At 44.1% G+C, this 21,133-nt stretch overlaps 1 protein-coding gene across 8 annotated transcripts in view; it reads right to left on the reverse strand.

Annotated features, from left to right (window-relative positions):
• Nucleotides 1–21,133, reverse strand: part of KLHL5 (kelch like family member 5) — an 89,208-nt gene that overhangs the window by 39,046 nt on the left and 29,029 nt on the right. For 7 of the 8 annotated variants that reach the window (XM_053254070.1, XM_053254063.1, XM_053254069.1 and 4 more), the window contains 3 exons: nucleotides 8,478–8,660; nucleotides 5,751–5,887; nucleotides 1,407–1,603 (listed from right to left, as the gene is read on the reverse strand). In XM_053254070.1, coding sequence (XP_053110045.1) covers nucleotides 1,407–1,603; nucleotides 5,751–5,887; nucleotides 8,478–8,620 — 477 coding nt within the window. In that variant the 5' untranslated portion in view covers nucleotides 8,621–8,660. Of the gene's footprint in view, nucleotides 1–1,406; nucleotides 1,604–5,750; nucleotides 5,888–8,477; nucleotides 8,661–8,864; nucleotides 8,884–21,133 lie in introns of those variants that run through there. The other variant, XM_053254068.1, reaches the window with a different exon arrangement.

Below are 21,133 nucleotides of genomic sequence, written 5' to 3' on the forward strand. Positions count from 1 at the left end.
AAGGAATTGTGTGCTACCATGAGATCAGAACACCTGTCATTATGGTTTATTTATTCTAAGTTTTACCTCTGATGTGCAGAATAGCAACCTATTCAGTCTTTCTGGTAGGCCAGTTTAGAAAGCTAGTGTGAATCAGGGGGCAAAATCAATTGCAGTCAAAGATCAGATAGGGTAGAGTTGTATGGAACTATAAAAGTTTCATGTTCTATGTAGTCAGCAAGCTACATTGTAATAATGTGCTTAGGACTTCTTCTGCCAATAAGTGGAGGTCCTGCATAGACTCATGACTCTTACACTGGAAGCAATAGAAGTAGTGCTCTGCAACTGAGGGCGTACTAGTTTAAGTAGCTGAACAACTTCCCTCTTGTGCAACACCACCAGGGCTGCCTGCAATGTGTGCATCGCTGTTGCATTGTGACTCTCATTGTGCAGTGACTCTCCAGGATTTTGCAAGGTGGCTTTCTGAGCCCTAGCTGGAAATGCCAGGGGTTGAAGTTGGTAAAGAACCACTATCATACTTCTTTTAAACTACCTTTAATATTTCATACATAGCTGCTCAGAACATATGACTGTTCTCAAGCATTACAAAAACCTAATTGTATATCTGCCATTCTTGGGGGGCCCCAGGATCATTTTTATTATGTGTAAAAGAAACTTCTATGAAGCTACATAATACTGAATCAGTAGAAGGAGACCACTGATCCATCTAGCTCAGCACCAGTGTGCCCTCTAACAGGGATTCCCAGATGTTGTTCACTACAACTCCCAGCAACCCTAGCTGTAATAGCCTTTGATTGGGGAGTCTGGGAGTTGTAGTCAACATCATCTGGGAATCCCTATTAGAGGGAATACTGCTCAGCACTGCTAACACCGACTGGCAGTGGCACTCTAGTGGTCCACACGGGGTCTTTCCAAGTTCTACCTAGGAATGCTAGGAATTAAACCTAATTCTTCTGCATGCAAAGTATGTCTTCTACCACTGTACTATGACTTTCCCCCAAACTCAGCATGGGAACAGGAGGACAACAAATGACAGACTGCTGGGTAGATACAGCTTGTAAAAATCAGCTATAAACTCACTATTTTCTGTGCTGTTCTTGCCCCAAATCTACCAATTTGGTTAACCAGCTGAATATTATTTATAATAGAGTGTGTGTACTCTTCCTAACTGCTCACATCCTAAAAAGTAGGCCAGTATTATTACGCTTATGCTGTACATGAGAAGGGACTCACTGAAAGACAGGAGCAGAACCAAGACATGAATTAAGATCTGAACCAGAAATTATAATAGCTTCTCAAGGAGCAGGATTTGTGTTATTTGAATGAGTCTTATTTTCCCTCCCATATCCTTTAAAAGAAAGGAAAAAACATCATGTGGATTGCAGATGCATATGTAAACAACATACCATAGTGTAATTGTGTGCCACTTTGTGCAAATCCGTGCATCCCTGTGCATCAGCAAAGGAGCGGATTCCAAGGCAATTTGATGGATGAAGCTGTTTCATTAAAAATTTACAGCAAGCTTCTACAACCTGAGAGAGCTGGAGAATACAAGCTGTAGATAATAGGCACTCAATATTGTCTTCTTTTAATTCAAGGCGACCTAAAGTAGATAGGAAAAAAAATATTATTTAGAAAACAACGCAAGAGCAGCTGCTAGATCAGAACAAGGGTCCATCTAGTCCAACATCTAGTATCCAAGGATGGCCAACCAACTGATTCCAAAAGTCCACAACTGAAGGCAACAGCCCTTCCTTTTGCTTATCTGTCAAGGATTCAGAAAAACACTGACTGACATTCTAATGGAAAGTTCCATTGATATTAATAGGACAAGTTAGTAATGACTAACCTGTCCTATTAATTTTAATGGGACTTTTGCCTAATCCCCTTTTAAAGCTAACTACACCAGAGGCTATCTATCACTATGGCTTATGGCAATGAATTTAATAATTATGCACTGTGTGAAGTACTTCCTTTCATTTGTCTTGAATCTACTGCCAATCAATGTAATTGACAGATAGTATCTAACACTTTCAACCTCTTGATTATTTTGGATGCCGATTTCTTCTTCAATTCTACAAGGATATCATTTTCGGGATGAACAATCAGAATTGTACACAGTATTCCAAATGCAGCCACACCACAGATTTATATAAAGGTATCATGATACTAGCCATGGTATTTTCAGCCTCTTTCCTAATAACTCCCAACATCGATTTTGCCTCTTTCACTACTGCAATACGGAGAGTTATTTTCCATGACCTGGTTCACTAGACTAAGATCTCTTTCCTGAACAGTCAACTCAGACCTCATCAGCACATAAGTGAAGCTAGGATTTTGTTTGCCCTAAAGTGCATCTCTTTGCATTTGTTACTTGAGATGTCCATTCTCTCAGCCTGGAAAGAAGAGAGCCAGCGTGGTGTAGTGGTTAGAGTGCTTAACTAGGACTGCGGAGACCCAAGTTCAAATCCCCATTCAGCCATGATACTTGCTGGGTGACTCTGGGCCAGTCACTTCTCTCTCAGCCTAACAGACTTCACAGGGTTGTTGTGAGGAGAAACCTAAGTATGTAGTACACCGCTCTGGGCTCCTTGGAGGAAGAGCAGAATGTAAAAAATAAAAATAAAAATAATAAATGAATGAATGAATGAATGAAAGGACTCTTTGCAGTTTGTTTGAGTATTCACCATTTTGAATAATTTGGTCTCATTTACAGATTTGGAGGCCTCACTGCTCACTTGAATCATTGAATCAATTATGAATAAATTCAGCACCACCAGTCCAAATACAAATGCTTGGAAGACCCCTCACCTGACTTTTCTCTACTGTGATTCCTATGCTCTGCAGCCTGCTCTGTAACCAATATTTGATCTATAAGAGCACTCATCCTCTTGTTCCATGATTGCCACATTTACTTTGAAGTATTTGGTAAAGGCCTTTGTCAAAAGCTTTTTGGAAGTCAACTCTATGCATTAAGTCTTCATATGTCTTCTCTGAACAAAGTGATCCAGGCATGAGTTTCTGTCCAATATCTGCCATGCAAATAATTCATTTAACTTCACTATCTCCATTTCATTCCTTTGTCATCCAATGGCCCAACAGCCTCTCTCCTTGGTTGCCTGATTCTGATGCAGTTAATCAAATGTTTGTTTTAATGTTAACAATATGATCTTTGCTGCCCTGATGGACAATTTCCTTTTTTTTCCCCCAGCCAGAGTTTATGCTCATTTTTATTTTCCTTCTTTGAGCAAGACATCGTCTTCTTAAAAGGAAGCATGCTTGCCTTTTATACCTTCCTTGCCTCTGTTCATTTGCCATGCTGGCATTCTTTGATTCGTTTGTATTTTTCCTAATCTGGGATATACTTTGTATGGGTATTTCTAATATAGTGATTTTACATTATTGCCAAGTATCTTTTCATCTTCCTGACTCTCCTTTTCCGGCTCCCTGTGATTACCCTCTCAGGTCTGAGAAGTTTTCACCTAGAAATTATGTGAACAAACTAGACTTTCTGGGAAACTTTCCACTTACATATAATATAGAATTTGACAGCATTATAGTCATTATTCCCAAGTGGTTTTAAAGAATATTGATTCCAGAACAATTGATTCCTGAACAATCAGGTGGGGGTAGGACGAGGGATGGATTTGGTTTATATTAAAAACAACAACATACAATAACAACAACAACACAGCAGATCACGCAAGAAAGAGTATAAACACCTGAAAATGGGACATTTGCTTATGCACCTCCATTTTGCTATGAATGCAAACATAACCTCATACAAAGGTAAACTAAAGACAAAGGCCAATCTACAGAGCACGGATGTGCCGGTGCAGTGAGAGTGCAGTCTAACAGTACTCCCCAACTAAGCACCAGTGCAGCGGCAATTGCTGATACACTCCCCTTCCCCAGGAAGTTCCCTGTGCCACCTAAAAATATGCCCCCAAGGGTTGCACAACTATTGGGGACATATTCTAGGGGCACAGAGGGCTTCCTGGGGAAAGGAAGGGTGTCAAAAATTGCTGCTTCCCCACTGCACCAATGCTGTTAGTTGGGAAGTTCTGTTAGGCTGCTCTCTCTCACTGCTCCGGTGCATCTGTGCTCTGTATGTCAGCCAGAGGCTGGCATCCCAACTAACTGTTTGCATAATGAATAAATTTGTGCTAGTGCAAGAAGATCACATAGCTGCAGTAAAAAAAACCACAGAGGTTGATGCAGTTGTGCAATTGCACAAAAGTTTCATTTAAAACAAATGAGACGTGCCACAGATGTGGACTATTGCTCAAGCAACACTAGTCTGGAACGTAAGCTCCAGACTTAGTGCAAGTAGCTAGCACAACAGCTCTGTGCTAGTGTACCATCCTTCTGCAAATGCTTCATTCGTCAGGATGTCAGCCAGTCTATGGTAAATGTTAAGAGCAAATAGACCATCATGTGTCAACCTAAAGGGCATCTGGTTTATTATAGTATGAGATTTTGTAATTAGCATCCAACATCAAATACATGCAGTAGAGAACTAGCTAACAGAGGTCACATTCTCATGATGAAAATGATTGCAGTTAAAGGGTTAAATGCAATTGGCAAGCCCTGTGTGCTTGAGTGGAAAATGTCATGAGAACCTAGAATTTCTGAGCTATCCTGGCTAAATCATTGAGGTTAAACAAAATTTAACTGGGACAGATGATGGTTATCTATCCCAGTTAACTGTTGGTTAACCTCAGCAATTTAACCAGGATAGCCCAGAAATTCTGAGTTCTCACAATATGCTCACCGATCCTGGTTAACATTTTAACTGCAGTCATTCTTGTCATGAGAATATGGCCAGCAGTGCATAAACAAGCATGATCAGGTCCCAGGAAATGGTCTGAATGTACACGATACAACTTTGTTGGAGCTAAGCATATCTGCATCTGATCACAACCTGACAGAAGACCACCTTGGAACTCAACATATCCCACCTTTACCTCCACAATGGAAAAAAGTAGGATGTAAATGTAATCGATTAATAACATAAATGGGTGTTTAGAACAGATACTTACATCTTTAATGTCAACTGAAAAATAAAGTTCTGCTTTCAGCCAGGAGGCACCTGATTTGGATTTAAGTAGCTATCAGTTTAGTTTATGCTTAGTTGGGTTGTCTTGGTAACAGTAAAGTTTGATCTCCCAGGGCAGGTTTACAAATACACACCAGATGCATAAGTAGGAAGATATTTATGTGCAGCAACACTTAAGCACCATACACTAGACATTTCAAGCAGCTGTATCTAAGCTTCTATTCAATTAATTCAAGCCAGCCACTTACTTGCTACCCACATTCCCTTCCATGTACTGGATCACATGGAGAAAGCTTCAGCATAAACAAGGCTTCATGTGCATGTAGTAGCTCATAGCAGCCAATAGCTGTTTCCATGAAGTGCTGCAGCAATCACCCCAAAGCTCCTGAACTCTACAGGGTATATCTCTGTACAACCAAGCCCACTTTGGGTCAGTTCGGACAATACTTTGTCTACTGGCCCAACTCCACAGGATAAGGACATATGCACACTGAGCGCACATGTCCTTCTGCCCTCATGGTGCACGGTGGCTCCATTCATTAATCATGTGGGAGGGGTGATCTGTCATGTGGGAGGGGTGATCTGAACCACTCCTCTGCCCATGGCCCACATATATTTCAGTTCACTTAGGTGAGCCGCTTGTCAAATTCTGATACAAGGATAAAATTGCTTTACCAGCCACTCTCATTACCTGTATATGCATATTGTACTAAAGCCCATAGTGCATTTGGCTCTACACCTTCCATTTTGATTTCTTCTTGTCTTGCCTCTCTTACATCGTTAGTAAACATGGCTGCAAAGTAGTCCGAGACAGAAGACAACACCAGTCTGTGAACATAGGAAACAGAAGGGGTGGGGGAACAGAGCCATTCTGATCTTTATCACCTACTTCATTATTTTGTCCCTTAAAGGAAGAAAATTGATACAAGCATTCAAACAAGACAAAGGTTAGTCACAATTCCACAGCTGAAGTTTGGCATGTAGGTCATACTTGTAATTATTAGAAGAATTAAGTATTTATTTTAAATCATATTTTGCCTCTAAGTTAGCTTTAATCACTTCCGCATTGATCTCCTAGTCTACTATTTCTGTCCTCTATTTTATTTATTTTAGTTTATTAATTATTATTATTATTAGTATTACATTTATATCCCACTCTTCCTCCAAGGAGCCCAGAGCGGTGTACTACATACTTGAGTTTCTCTTTCACAACAACCCTGTGAAGTAGGTTAGGCTGAGAGAGAAGTGACTGGCCCAGGGTCACCCAGCTAGTTTTATGGCTGAATGGGGATTTGAACTCGGGTCTCCCCGGTCCTAGTCCAGCACTCTAACCACTACACCACGTTGGCTCTCCATCTCCATCGGATACATCTGCTGGCCCAGTTCTGCCCTTGCTACTCCACAAGTATAAAGGCGGAGATGGGGAGAGGGGAGAGGAAGGCACGGATCTGCTCAGCTTGTGAGAGTGGGTGGGTGGCAACTGCAGCCCGTCAAAAGCAGAGGGCCAAAGGGTGACACTTCCCCACCCACCTCTCAGGGATGCCAGCAGGGAGGCATGGGGAATCAATTCAAGAAGAGGGTGTCCACTGCCTGAGTAAGGGGCACTCACAGGAGGAGGAGCCGCTCAGCGGACAGAGGGAAGGGAGCCGGTCTGCCCAAGCTGCTCCTGGCCTCCTTGGGGACTTAGGATCCTGGCAGACCTGGAAAGGGGAGATGGGAAGGGTGTGTGTGTGCGCTTGTGTGTGATTCAGGGCCATCTCGGCAGAGACCCTTCTGCACCCACCGCGTGGCTGGTTGGCAACAGCCTTTGCTGGGCCAAGACCACGCAAGCCTAGAGATCCCTGCCCCCGTGAAACCACCAGCCATCGGGGCAGGGCAGAGGCTGCAAGGGTGCTCCATCAGATGCGCCAGGTTTTATACCACCCCATCTGTTAGCAATGGGCAGTTTACAATAAATAAATAAAACAAAGACATAATCAATTAAAACCAGTAAAACAATAAAAAACAAAAACAATGTAAAACAGTTTAAAAACCCCGGAAGGGAAGACAAGGGCTCTCTTGAAGGCCAGGTTAAACCTCTGGTTTCTGCAAAGAGCGCATTCCACAGCCTAGGAACAGCTAAGGAAAACGCCTAATCCTGAGTTGCCACCAGACAAACCGGTGGCAGCTGGAGACAGACCTTTCCAGATGACTTTAATGTGCAGTGAGGATCATCCAGAAGAAGGTACTCTCTAAGGCAGGCATCCCCAAACTGCGGCCCTCCAGATGTTGCTGAACTACAACTTCCAGCATACCTAGCCACAAAAAATCGTGTCTAGGGATGCTGGGAGTTGTAGTTCAGCAACATCTGGAGGGCCACAGTTTGGGGATGCCTGCTCTAAGGTAACCCAAAGGTATTGCCTCAAGTAGATCTTACTCTATATACAAACTGAAAATGAACCACCATTGTAATTTACATTTAATGCAAGTACAAGTAGGATGACTCTTGATACATTCCATTAAACATCCATGGAGAAGAAGCATATGCAAGCAATGTTTTAAATAAAAAATAAATAAATATGGGTAACCTCCCTGTTTATACATTGCAAAATAGTACCTCATCTTTGTAACAGGTGGTTTTCTGGAAACTATATTAGAACCATTACGCTTATCACTGTGGTATATGAACAAATTAGAGTCATTCCCCCATGTCCAGATATGATCAACAGTAGCAACAACTTTATTTTAGGCCACCCCATAACAATTGTTCTCTGGACAGCTCACAAAATAAAAATGTCAAAACAGTCAGTGATGATCATCTCTTGGCAGGTAAAAGGGAAGGGGACATATGGACAGTCTGTTATCCATTTTTTGGTCTTCTAACTCTCCACAGACAAACAGGAATAAGCTAACAATGCTGACCATATCTTGATGCACTTGCAAGTTCAAGGTATCAGGCATGCAGCCAGGGCTGCTGGATCAGGATCTTCTCTGAAATAGATACCACTTTTTTCATTAGCAGTTGAGCCAATCTACATGCATAAACCCATTTCCAAAGACAATCGGTTCCCTTGGATCAGAGCAACTGACTAAAGATTAAACAAGCTTTTACCAAAAAAAAATAAAAAAAAATGGAGTGACCCAGTATGCACTTGCATCTACCTCTCCACCAGCAGTGAAATACTGAAGAAATTGGTGCAGGAGAGCAGTAAAACTGTCGACACTACTTTTTTATGGTGTCTGAAATATTATCAAGATTTATTTTGGCTGAGCTTTCATCTTAACAACTGCTAGGAAAAAACAACCACCCTGTAACTTGGAATCATCATGTAGACATGCTGCAAGTTGCTAAATTATAAATATTTATAAACACTCAATTTTTGAAATGATACATATAATGAGAAGGGTTGCAAGTTAGAGGGTCTAAATGCGTATTTACCTGTGTGCTGGAATCCGGCGATCACCAGCAACTAATATCACATCACACAATTGCTTGTGTCTCAGGTAATTTTCCATCTTTTTAAAGGTTTGTTCTGCATGATTGAGTGCTTGAAAAAATTCATCGGAGGTACAAGGCTCCATCGTATGACAAGAGGATAGAGTCTGGCTGCTGTTGGAAGTCCTGGAATAACAATAATACATACACACACATTGAAAGTCTAGATATGCACAGTCTCACATTTATAAACTAAGTTTGAAAAGATGTTTGCATTACACATTTCAGAAGAATAGAAGACTAATTCATTTTTATGAGTGTTTAGAGTGCAGAATTTCAAAGAGCAACTTTCATAACATAACACAGTGACTTTGCTAAAAGATGGAATACCTTTTAACTCATGGCACACGTGATGTGAAACTTTTCCAATCACAATTATTATAGTATTTAACTTGTCCATTCCCACAACCAAACACATCAGTGGGTTCTAGAAAAACTCCCTTTGCAAGCCATTGTTCAATTTCTAGGCATTACTCAGTAAAAGCAACTGCGCACCCACAACTCAGGACCTGAGCAATAAATCAACAGAAGACATTACATTTTTAAAAGCCTACTGCACTTCTCTCTTGTATTTCCAGCATGATGTTATTTCTCCCCACTGATTTTTTAAAATCAACATAAAGCTAGATGTATCAAATGAAAAAAGTTGAAATTTTACAAATACAGTATTTTAAAGAAGTCTGTATAAATAAGTCAAAATAGCTAATCTGAAGCTTCTTTGCACTGAAAAATATATTAAAGATTTGCTGAGAAAGTAAGAAACAATTCTATTTCACACAAATCCAAGAGAGCCACTGAAGTACAAGCATAATTTTATGAGCTTCACACATCTCTCTGAAGTCAATTGGAACACCATGCTAATGAACATTTTGTGCCTGGGAAAGTGGTTAATTGTTCAGCAAAGATGCAATTAATGGCAGTGGCATTTATGTGATCATAATTAGGTTTCAAAATTAACAGCCTATTAAAAAGATGTATAGGTGGATAGAAGGAGGAAAGCATCAGTGACCTCTAGATTATCTTCCTGCGCTAGCTAGAAGCATAGTAGCATGTAGCTCAGACAAACCAGTTATTATCAAGGCTTCAGCCAGCAAGCCAAGTGATCACTGCTTCCTTTCAGAGGGTAAAAATACCCCAAACAAAATGGTCAACTGGGATAAATTAGAGATAGGTCCTGTCCCACCTATGCCCCCACCCCTACCTCAAAATGAACACTGACTGTATGAAGGATGGACGTGTTGCCATCCTGTTCCACCAGAGGCCAGAAAATATTCCTAGTTCTAGTTTGTGCTTTTATTAGCAACTTTCTTCACCTTTTGAAAACCCAGACTAAGACCTAAACATCATTTATTATGGAGTTTATATACCACTCTAGGACAGGCTCTCAGAACAACTGACAGCACTGCATACTCAGCTTCTTGTGCCTAGCAGGGCTTCAAAGTCCTCCCAAGATCAACTCTTCCATAGCAGAACAAGCTATTAGGAGTGTGCACGGAACTGGTCTCGGGCCATGTAAGAGGCCTCCGAACCGGTTCGGAATTGGGCCGGTCCGGCGGTAGGGCGGGGGGGAGTCTGGCTTTAAGGGTGGGGGGTAGTACTTACCCCTCCCGCCACTTTTCCCCCTCCGGCACTCCACTTTGGTGCAAAGTTTTTGGGCCGGCAGAGTTCCTCCCTGCCGCTCCTGCCCCCATCGTTGTCCGGAAAAAGGGGAAGTTGCCGCCACGCATGCGCCTGACGCCGCTGTGTGCGCACGTGCCACACACATCACACGTTGCGTGTGTGATGTCACACACGCAACGTGTGATGTGTGCAGTGCGCGCGGCGCAACAGGTGCATGCGTGGCAGCAACTTCTCCTTTTTCTGGACAACGATGGGGGCAGGGGCGGCAGGGAGGAACTCTGCCGGCCCAAAAACTTTGCACCAAAGTGGAGCACCAGCGGGGGGAAAGCGGCAGGAGGGGTAAGTCCTACCCCCCCACCCTTAAAGCTAGACTTCCCCCAGTGCCGGACCGCGCCTCCGTGTTTCCGTGCACATCCCTACAAGCTATCCCCAAAACTTAGTGCACACTCACAATCACCACTCAGATGCAGAGCAGCTAGCAGGGGAAAGAGATGGAGAAGCCCCACTGGGTGTATGAAAGCTCTTTCTTGTTTCTAAAGCGGTATCTCTCATCTCAAGGCAACAAACTCATTTAATACAAGGAATTTGAAGAATTAGCTATCAAAAGGCCTTTATGTAGCTTGGCAGATGTATCATTAGCAGACCTGCTCATTTTGCCTTTTTGGGGTACTCAGTATGCTCCCTAAACTCAAGCCTCAGCCATTTTCTATCTCTATGATTGCTTCGAAAAGAAACGTTGACTGCATTCCAGGTAAATTGTCGTTCTGACAAGGTGTTTTCCTAAAAAGGCAATACTTGGTTCTAGTTGCAAAAGACCTGTCGCAAGCCCAAGGACCTGTCACAAGCCCTTGCTGATTGCATTATGGCATAAGCAGGTGAAATACAGAACAGATCCACTTGAAACAAAAGAGAAAGAAATGCCAGTTCTCTTCTATCTTCGTTTGATCAGAAGCTCCCAAGGTTGGGTCAATTTTGCTCAACTCTTCCTCCCCGTCATTATCAGAATTGAGTGTATCTGTGCCAGAGGGACAGATGTTCCCTCCTCCCTTCTTCTTTTTCCAGGTGACTGCTCTGTGATCTCCCTTTTTCGAACATCCTTTGTCATGGAACATGCAGGAAAACACCACCCAGACATAACCTAATTATAGCCCAACACTCATGCCTTATCAGGAGCAGTAATTCCTGAAGTCATCAGGAAAACTCCTGGAGGGGACCATCTGCTGGTCTCCCCCTTGCCTCAGGACATGTTTTTGCCTCTAAGAACCCCCTTCAATCACAGGATCACGCTTTTGCTTTTGGGATCACACCTTGCTGTTGCCATTGCATCCATCACAGTTGTTGCCCATGGACCTGCGTGAACCTTGCCATCAGACACTGCACCCCAATTGGTCCAGGTATGCCCATGAGCTTGCCCTGTGCTTGAACTCCTCAGAGAGAAGAATTCCCACAGCAAGATCTAGGTAGATATGACAATTGGCTCCTCTCTCTCCCCCTCCCTAACATATCAACATTGGTAATGTGCCTAACCAATCACATTTTCATTTCCTGTACCCCTATTAATCCTCAATAAAACAGCTCTTTGTTTTCAAAGTCACATCTCCACCCTCTTTCTTTCCTTTCCAGTGTGTTCACGTTGCAGCTGCACCCGCACCCCACACAGCTCTTAAGGTATTTGTTATTGCTCTTCATGGGTCTGCATTCTGCACCCATTTGATGCTAATTTTCCGAGGAAAAATTTCCCTACTTGAGACAAAACATAGTTAAGGGGGGGGGGCAGGGTTATCTCTAATTTTTCTTCCATCTGCGTACAGAATGAGTTTTGTTCTGAGCAGCAGTATCAAGCCAGTGTGTGCCCATGTGCATTCAGAATGTGACCTTCCTGATTCAACCTGAGCGGGATCTAAAATTAACTGAGCAGACATTTTAAAAAATGTGTGAGCACACGAACAAGCCTTAAAAGGAACACTGGGAGGGAGGTAGCCAACACGCCTCCCACAGACCTCGTAACAGTATAGTTTTCATATCCATGTGTAAAAGCAAAAAACTCTATGGTTAAGGTTGACATTTATGATATCCAAACCATGCTGATATTTCATCAATGAAATTGCATGCTTGATATTTTGCAACATGAAGGTCAAATAGAAGGTCAATACAAAACAGACGGTGGGGGGGAAGCTGTTATTAACAGAGTGTTATTCCAGGCAATAACATAATTACTTTTTCTCTGAACACTATTTATGCTAGAGTGGGTTTAGCAGCAAATATGCAATGTGCTCCCCATGCAGTGCTACAAGGGGATATTTAAAGTTTGTTTCCTTCAAAACATACTCCAGTGGAATATATGCCTCAACAATGGAGGTGCTTATGGCCTTCAAAGGCATGGTGGGTGGGTAAACAATTATGTTGTTTGCTGCCAATAATATCAAGATACTATTCACTAGTGATTAGATGCCATATCACCTGAGAAGAGAGCTGGTCTTGTGGTAGCAAGCATGATTTGTCCCCTTAGCTAAGCAGGGTCTGCCCTGGCTGCATATGAATGGGAGACTAGAAGTGTGAGCACTGTAAGATATTCCCCTCAGGGGATGGAGCCACTCTGGGAAGAACAGAAGGTTCCAAGTTCCCTCCCTGGCTTCTACAAGATAGGGCTGAGAGAGCTTCCTGTCTGCAACCTTGGAGAAGCCGCTGCCTGTCTGTAAAGACAATACTGAGCTAGATAGACCAATGCCAGATAGACCAATGGTCTGACTCAGTATATGGCAGCTTCCTACGTCCCTATGTCCCATTAGATAGCACATGTGTAGTGACATACCTGCCAGCATTTGGCATGGTGACTCGAGTGGGTCGGGAAGAAATTAATTTCCCCAAACCAAAGTATTTCTATTCCAAAGCTGGCAAGTGTTATATGCTTGCACTGTATTGAGGAAAGCCAAATGGATCCCCTGCAAGAAATGAACTGTATTCATTGCACAAAAAGTTATGATCCAGAATAACTCAAGTGTTTGGAACAGTGGTACTGAAGATTATTAATACTTTATTTTATATTTTTACTCCTTACATATTCTAAATCCAGAGAGACATTTAAAAAGAAAAAGACATGGGCGGGGGGCGGCTTCACACATAACATGGCAAGTAAGGGTACTGGAAACCCTAGTTCCTGAAGCATATGTGAGAGCCTGAATTTTGGTACCGGGAAGGCGATGCTGACATTGGGCACATTGTCCAAACCCACCTGTGTCAGCACATTCTACCCTACTTGTGGTTCTGAACCTGACATCTGCAACTTTCTTCAAATCTATGTTCCAAACTGGACATTTGTAACCACAAATAGGATAGAGTGGGCTGACACTGGTAAATTAGAAAATATGCCCAATGTCAGCATAGCCTTCTGGACACTGAAAGCTGGGTTCCTGCGCACTCTACCCTGCAGTTTGCAGAAACATTACTTACTGTGTTTCATGTAGAATCGTCCATAGATTTTAGTAGTTGCAGGTGGCCCTCATTTATTTATTTATTTACTTATTTAATTTATATACTGCCCTTCCGAAATGGCTCAGGGCGGTTTACAATTAAAACAGAAAACATTAAAAACAATTAAAACAGAAATACAAATATAAATACGAATTTAAAACAACTTTAAAAGGAATTAAACTATCAAAACAATTAAAACCCTGAAAACCAGGTATTAAAACAACTAAAACTGATTAAAAACCCTGAAAGGCCAGGCCAAACAGATAGGTTTTAAGGGCTCTCTTGAAGGACAGCAAAGAACCAAGATTACGAATTTCCGCTGGAAGTGCATTCCACAGTCCAGGAGCAGCTACAGAGAAGGCCCGCCTCTGAGTCGTCACCAGACGAACAGGTGACAACTGGAGACAGACCTCCCCAGATGACCTTAACGTGCGGTGGGGATCATGTAAAAGAAGGCACTCTCTAAGATATCTTGGACCCAAGCCGTTCAGGGCTTTAAAGGTAATAACCAACACTTTGTATTTTGCCCGGAAACATATTGGCAGCCAGTGTAACTGTTTTAAAACAGGCATCATATGGTCTCTCCGGGTTGCCCCAGAGACCAATCTGGCTGCCGCATTCTGAACTAACTGAAGTTTCCGGACTATGTACAAAGGCAGCCCCACGTAGAGCGCATTGCAATAGTCAAGCCGGGAGGTTACCAGCTGATGCACCACTGTTTTGAGGTTATCCTCTTCGAGGAATGGGCGCAGCTGTCGAATCAGCCGGAGCTGATAGAAAGCACTCCTGGCCATGGCCTCCACCTGAGATACCAGGGTGAGGCCTGGGTCCAGGAGTACTCCAAAGCTACGCACCTGCTCCTTCTGGGGGAGTGTAACCCCATCCAGCACAGGAACATCTAACTCACCCCTCAGATTCTGAACCCCCACAATGAGCACCTCCGTCTTGCTTGGATTCAGCTTCAATTTGTTCTCCCTCATCCAGCCCATTACTGCCTGTAGGCAGGCATTTAGAGAATGAGTGCCATTTCCTGGGGATGAAAAGGAGAAGTAGATTTGGGTGTCATCAGCATACTAACACCCAGCACCAAACCTCCTGATGCCCTCACCCAGCGGTTTCATGTAGATGTTAAAAAGCATTGGTGACAGAATGGAGCCCTGAGGGACTCCATATAACAGCTCCTGTTTTGAGGAGCAACTGTCACCAAGCTCCACCATCTGGACTCTGCCCGAGAGATAGGAACGGAACCACTGCAAAGCAGTGCCCCCTATCCCCAACTCCCCCAGGCGATCCAGAAGGATACCATGGTCGATGGTATCGAACACCGCCGAGAGATCCAGAAGAACCAGCAGAGTCACACTCCCTCTGTCGATTCCCCGGTAAAGGTCATCCATCTGGCCGACCAAGGCTGTCTCAACTCCATAGCCCGTTCTAAAGCCAGTTTGAAATGGGTCTAGATAATCAGTTTCCTCCTAGACTGCCTGGAGCTGGTCAGCCACCACCCTCTCAATCACCTTGCCCAACCAAGGGAGACTGGAGATTGGCCTGTAGTTGTCCATTGCTAAGGGGTCCAGGGAAGGCTTCTTTAAGAGTGGTCTAACCATTGCCTCCTTCAGGCAGGGGGGCACCCTACCCTCCCTCAGCGATGCATTTATGATATTAATTAGGCCATGTCCAACAATCTCCCTGCTAGATAGAAGCAGCCAAGTCGGGCAAGGATCCAGAGAACAGGTGGAAGGCCGCACCGCCCCAAGCAGCCTGTCCACATCCTCAGGAGTCACAGATTGAAACTGATCCAATCTAATACTGCAAGAAGGATTGCTGGACACCTCCTCCATAGACCTTGCAGAAATAGTGGAGTCCAAGTCAGCCCGAATACAGGAGATCTTATTCGCAAAGAACCCATTAAAGGCATCACAGCAGAGCAACCCCGGGAACTGAGTGGAAGTAGAAGGAGAAGAAACCAAACTCCTCACAACCCGGGATAGCTCTGCTGAGCGTGAACCTGCAGCTGCAATGCGCGCAGACCAGAATGTCTTTTTCACTGCGTGCACTGCCACCACATAAGCCTTCAAATGGGTCACATGCTGAATCCTGTCAGATTCGAACCAAGTTCTCCTCCACTTGCGCTCTAGTCGCCTACCCAACCGCTTCAGCCCCCGCAGCTCCTCAGTATACCAAGGGGCCCTTTTTACAGCAGGTCAGAAGGGACGCTTAGGAGCAATCATGTCTACTGCCCTGTTGAGTTCCCTGTTCCAGGTTCCCACCAGGGCATCGACAGAATCACTGGCCGCACCAACGTCAAAATCCTCCAAGGCCTTTTGAAATCCCACTGGGTCCAGCAGCCTTTTCGGACGGACCATCCTAATAGGTCCACCACACTGAAGGGGTGGATTGCGGCTGTAAGACCAACCTTAACCAGGTAGTGGTCCGTCCATGACAATGGGGAAAACACTGGATTTCCCACCCACGGAACACCCCCCTGATACGAACAAAAGACCAAATCGAGTGCATGGCCGGTAACGTGAGTCGGTTCAGAAACTAGTTGAGATAGGCCCATAGTTGTCATGGCTGCTATGAACTCCTGAGCCGCACCAGACAAGCAAGCCCCAAAGTGGATATTGAAGTCCCCCAGCAACAAAAGTCTAGGAGACTCCAACACCAACTCCACAACCAGCTCCGTCAGCTCAGTTAGGGAGTCAGTTGGGCAGCGGGGTGGATGGTACACCAACAGAATCTCCAGTCTATCCCTAGTTCCCAGCCTCAAAAATATGCACTCAATATAAGTCAGCTGTCTCACAGGGGCCCTGGTAAGGGAAATGGTATTCTTATGGACCACAGCCACTCCACCCCCCCGCCCACTTCCCCTGGCCTGTTCCACGACAGAGTAACCTGGTGGGAGAAGCTGAGCCCACACTGGACCACACGCCTCCCCCAACCAGGTCTCCGTTATACATGCCAGGTCAGCTCCCTCATCCACAATCAGATCGTGGACAATTTCGGTCTTATTCTGAACTGACCTGGCTTTGCAAAGGAGAAAGGCCAGATTCTGTGGGTCGTTGGAGCTGCTCCCCAAGGCCGAAGAGTTGACAGAACAGTTGGAAGTGGAAACAGTTACTAAATTACTGACTTCCCTTCCCCTGTAACGGCCAGCTGCTCTGCCAGCACCAATTCTTCTATTCCCCACCACTACAGTAATAGCTGCCCCTGAGCTGCTAGGCACACCCCCAGCACCATCCCCCCCCAAGAGAGCCCAAACACATGTCTGCAAGAGACCTGGCCCAACACAACCCCCCAGCCCTCAGTCCCACCCCTGAAGGCCCGGCCCCAAAGGCAGGCCTGCTTTGGCGGCCGGCTTTGGCGGCCGCCTACAGGCGGCCACGCCAACGGCTATGCCGATGGCGAGCCTCCTTGCTTTTAAGGCTGCAAGCCCCAGAAGCCACTTCTCACACAAGCAACTCCCAGGACAGGCGGCAGGTGGTAGAACTTAAGCAATCTTCAGCAAGCTGGGAGGCTGGCAACCAGCCAGCTGGAACTTGGCAGCCAACAAGCAGGCTGCACTCCATCTGAGCTGGAATGTCCACAGGAGGCAAAGGGGCTAGATGGTAAGTCCCAGCAAGGTAGATGGAATAACCCTGCTCCCCCTGTTACCTTCCCCCTGTTATCCGCAGACTCATGGATTACATATTCACGCTTGGATCTTAGAGACCCAGTTCCTTTATCTGCAGGTAGAAAAATAGGCAAAATCTGCCTATCCATGGTTTTGGGTGGCCAGAAATGACTTCTGATGTCATTTCCAGCTTCCATTTTGTGGCTCTCTAAAAAACATAATTGGCCATTTTCATGATTTGGAGGGGCACTGCTGGAGAATAAGGTACTGTGCTTTCCTTCTCTTATTTCTGCTTCCATTGCTTTTTTGGCCCCCTTTTTTGTTAGGAACCTAACCCCTAGATTGCCATAGGGTAAGGTTTCATTATTCACCGTTTCTGTATTCACACCTACAGGTGAGAATGGAATCCCCACAAATAACAAAGACCACCTACACTTGAATCTATAGTGAATGCAACTGCTATCTTGCCAGATTGTTAACACATATCATTTGTGGATATCTCTACCATCTTTGCATTATGTGAAGTTTTGGTGTGAGAATGCTTGAAATTTTATTAATATAGGTCAACCAATTGTTGGAGCTGCTGATTTTCAGAACGGGAAATTGAAGATATAAAGTATGGATAGAAGAGCTCGTCTATACTCTCTCCTTACAACCATCAGGTAAGTGGGGAAAATAAAGAGAGAAATAAGAAATAAATCTCAGAGAGATTCCTGCCTGTAACTTTGGAGAAGCCATTACCAGTTTGTGTAGACAAGTGGTTCCCAGCCAGGTTTTCTCCAGATGTTGCTGAACTACAACTCCCACCATCCCAGCTACAATTTATTGTGGCTGGGAATGCTGGGAGTTGTAGTTCAGCAACATCTGGAGGAAACCTGGTTGGTAACCACTAGTGTAGACAATACTGAGCTAGATGGACCAGTGGTCTGGGTTCCTATATGGCAGCTTCCAAAGTTCCAAAAAACAACCAACAAATAAACAGAATTTTACAACTATCTGCTATGTATTTGAAGAATGTCTACACCCTGAAGATTAGTAATAAAATAATGAGTTGCTAGAAAGGGTCTTCTCCACTGTTCCCCCTAAGGCGTGTGCACATGCACGCATTCACAAGTTTTCTGATGTCTGCTCAGTTAATTTTAGATCCCACTCAGGTTGAATTAGGAAGGCCCCACTCAGAATGCAGGTATGCACAAACTGCCTTGATACTGCTGCTCAGAACAAAACTCATTCCGCACAGAGATGAACAAAATTAGAGGGACCACTGGTCTTCTCTGTCATGGCTTGCTTCTATGGACAGCAACATAACTACAGATGTATAACAATAATGACGTGATTATCTCTTGAATGTATACTTATCAGTATGCATTTATTCCATAACTAACCTTTTGTGAACACACTTGCTCATCACTTTTAGTGGTTTCTGAACTGCAAGCAGTACCATGGTTAGGAACTGGAACAGTTTGTAATGTTCTGATCCCCATTAAGGGGACAGCTTCCATTCTTTATCAGCTGTGATGCTGCAACTGTATTCCACAGTAAGAGAAGTCTGTACTGGCAGACCTTGATATTTGCGGGGGTTCCGATCCCAGCTGCAGCCACGGATACCATAAACATGAATATCGAAGCACTGGGGACGATGAGATCTCAGGAGTTAAGTTCCCAGTTGGCTTGAAAATGGCTAAAAAATGCTAAAATCGGCCAAATTTCAGAGGGAAACAACTCCCCTCGAGTTTTGCTGTGCCCCAGAATACCCCCAAATCGTCCAATATCGCAGTTTTTTCTTTCTTTTACAGAGCCATTTTGAGGCTCCAAGAAATGAAACAGTGGCCGGAAATTTCCTCCATGGTAATTTCCAGCCATTCCCGACCCATGGATATGTGAGGTCAATGTGGGGTTGCACCCCACCCGGCATATGCCAAGGTTGCATGTCTTTTTTACAACTGCGGACACTCAAATCCACAGATAACAAGGTTTCCCTATATTTCACTAGATTCTTAGAATAAATTACGATTAAGACAAAGATGTACCTTAAGTTTGCTTAGGTTTGTCTTTCATAACTTGTACCTCTAAAGTAAAATATTGTTGTTGTTTTATTACATAAGAACAACTTACATTTTTAATCTCTCAGATGTGTTACTTTGACTAATGGGAAGACTGAATTTTTGTATGCAGAGGAAAATCATCCATAGACTAGATTTTTAGGAGAAACTGGAGACTTGTGTAGAAATGTAAAAAGCAATTAGTAGCTGCATCCATTAAGGAAAAAGCTACAGAACAGAGTCATCAATTTAATCACAAAGGATATTAATATTTTCAGAGGTGTTTCCCCCATATGCAGATGGTTTTGATAGTCTGACATCAGAAAATAAAATAAAATGAAGTAAGCTATGTTTTATTTTACAGTAGACAGAGACTTTAAAGCCCATAACCAGAATTCTCGACAATCTTTATTGACAAAAGGATGGAGGAAAGAAGCACTATCTAAATGTGAAAACACAAGAACTGCCCAACAATTCAGTTCTTATACAAAGAGACCAGGTAGTATGAATATAGACTTGTGCATTGGTTCCTATACCAATAGTTCACACAAAGAAGTGGCATCAGAAGTGGGAGGGAGAGAGATAAACATTAATCAGTCAGGTAATGCAGGATAGAGGAGAAAGGAGTCATGCTGACATGCCTTGAAAAGTGGCACACATCCCAAATCCAATAGTCAACAGATCTAGACTGAGTACACCGCTCTACCAGACCTCTTTCTGGCTATTGAAAACCAAAGTTTAAAGAACCATCCTACTTGGGATTTCAGATACACACATGTTGTATATGTCTCCCATAGATAGATAGATAGAGCACCAAAAGTGTGTCTGGCAGTTCTGCTCCAGCATATGAACTCCTTCACTGCACCACTCATGGTTAAGGTGGCATTCATCTGAAGAGACAAACATTGTAACCATGATGGTGAGTGCTTCCATGATTGGCAGTCTGGGGTAATCCGAACTGCCAATTATGGAAGCACCTGCCATCACGGTTACAATGTTTGTCTCTTCAGACCAATGCCATCACATCTCTGATGTGTACACACAGCCACAAAGCTGGATACAAGTGCTAATGACACATGTAGCTGATCCCTAAGGTATGTTTGTATGTACCATATACTCAGACCATTGATCCAGCAAACTCAGTATGGTCTTCACAGACTGGCAGCAGCTTCTCCAAGGCTGCAGGCAGGAATTTTTTTCATCCCTATCTTGGAGATGCCAGGGAGGGAACTTAGGAACTTCTGCTCTTCACAGAGTAGCTCCATCGCTGCCCTTTGTACACACCGCCTGTCGCTACTACCGATTGGATGGTTTAGTGAGGTCCTCGGATCAGTCCCACCGGGGTCGGACACGGCCCTGGCGGAGCGCCGAGAAGACGGTCGAACTTGACTATCTAGAGGAAGTAAAAGTTGCAACAAGGTTTCCGTAGGTGTACCTGCAGAAGGATCATTATAGGAGAGGAGAGCTGGTCTTGTGGTAGCAAGCATGACTTGTCCCCATAGCTAAGCAGGGTCTGCCTTGGTTGCATCTGAATGGGAGACGATGTGTGAGCTCTGCAAGATATTCCCCTCAGGGGATGAAGACACTCTGGGAAGAGCAGAAGGTTTCAAGTTCCCTCCCTGGCTTCTCCAAGATAGGACAAGATTTTTTATTGAACCAACAAACTACCTGAGAGAGATTCCTGCCTGCAACCTTGGAGAAGCCACTGCAAGTCTGTGAAGACAATACTGAGCTAGATAGACCAAAGGTCTTACTCAGTATATGGCAGTTTCCTATGTTCCTATCCCCTGAGGGGAATATCTTACAGTGCTCACACATGTAGTCTCCCATTCATATGCAACCAAGGCAGACCCTGC

The sequence above is a fragment of the Hemicordylus capensis genome, chromosome 5 (genome assembly GCF_027244095.1).
Source record: "Hemicordylus capensis ecotype Gifberg chromosome 5, rHemCap1.1.pri, whole genome shotgun sequence".
In the NCBI taxonomy this organism is placed as follows: domain Eukaryota; kingdom Metazoa; phylum Chordata; class Lepidosauria; order Squamata; family Cordylidae; genus Hemicordylus; species Hemicordylus capensis.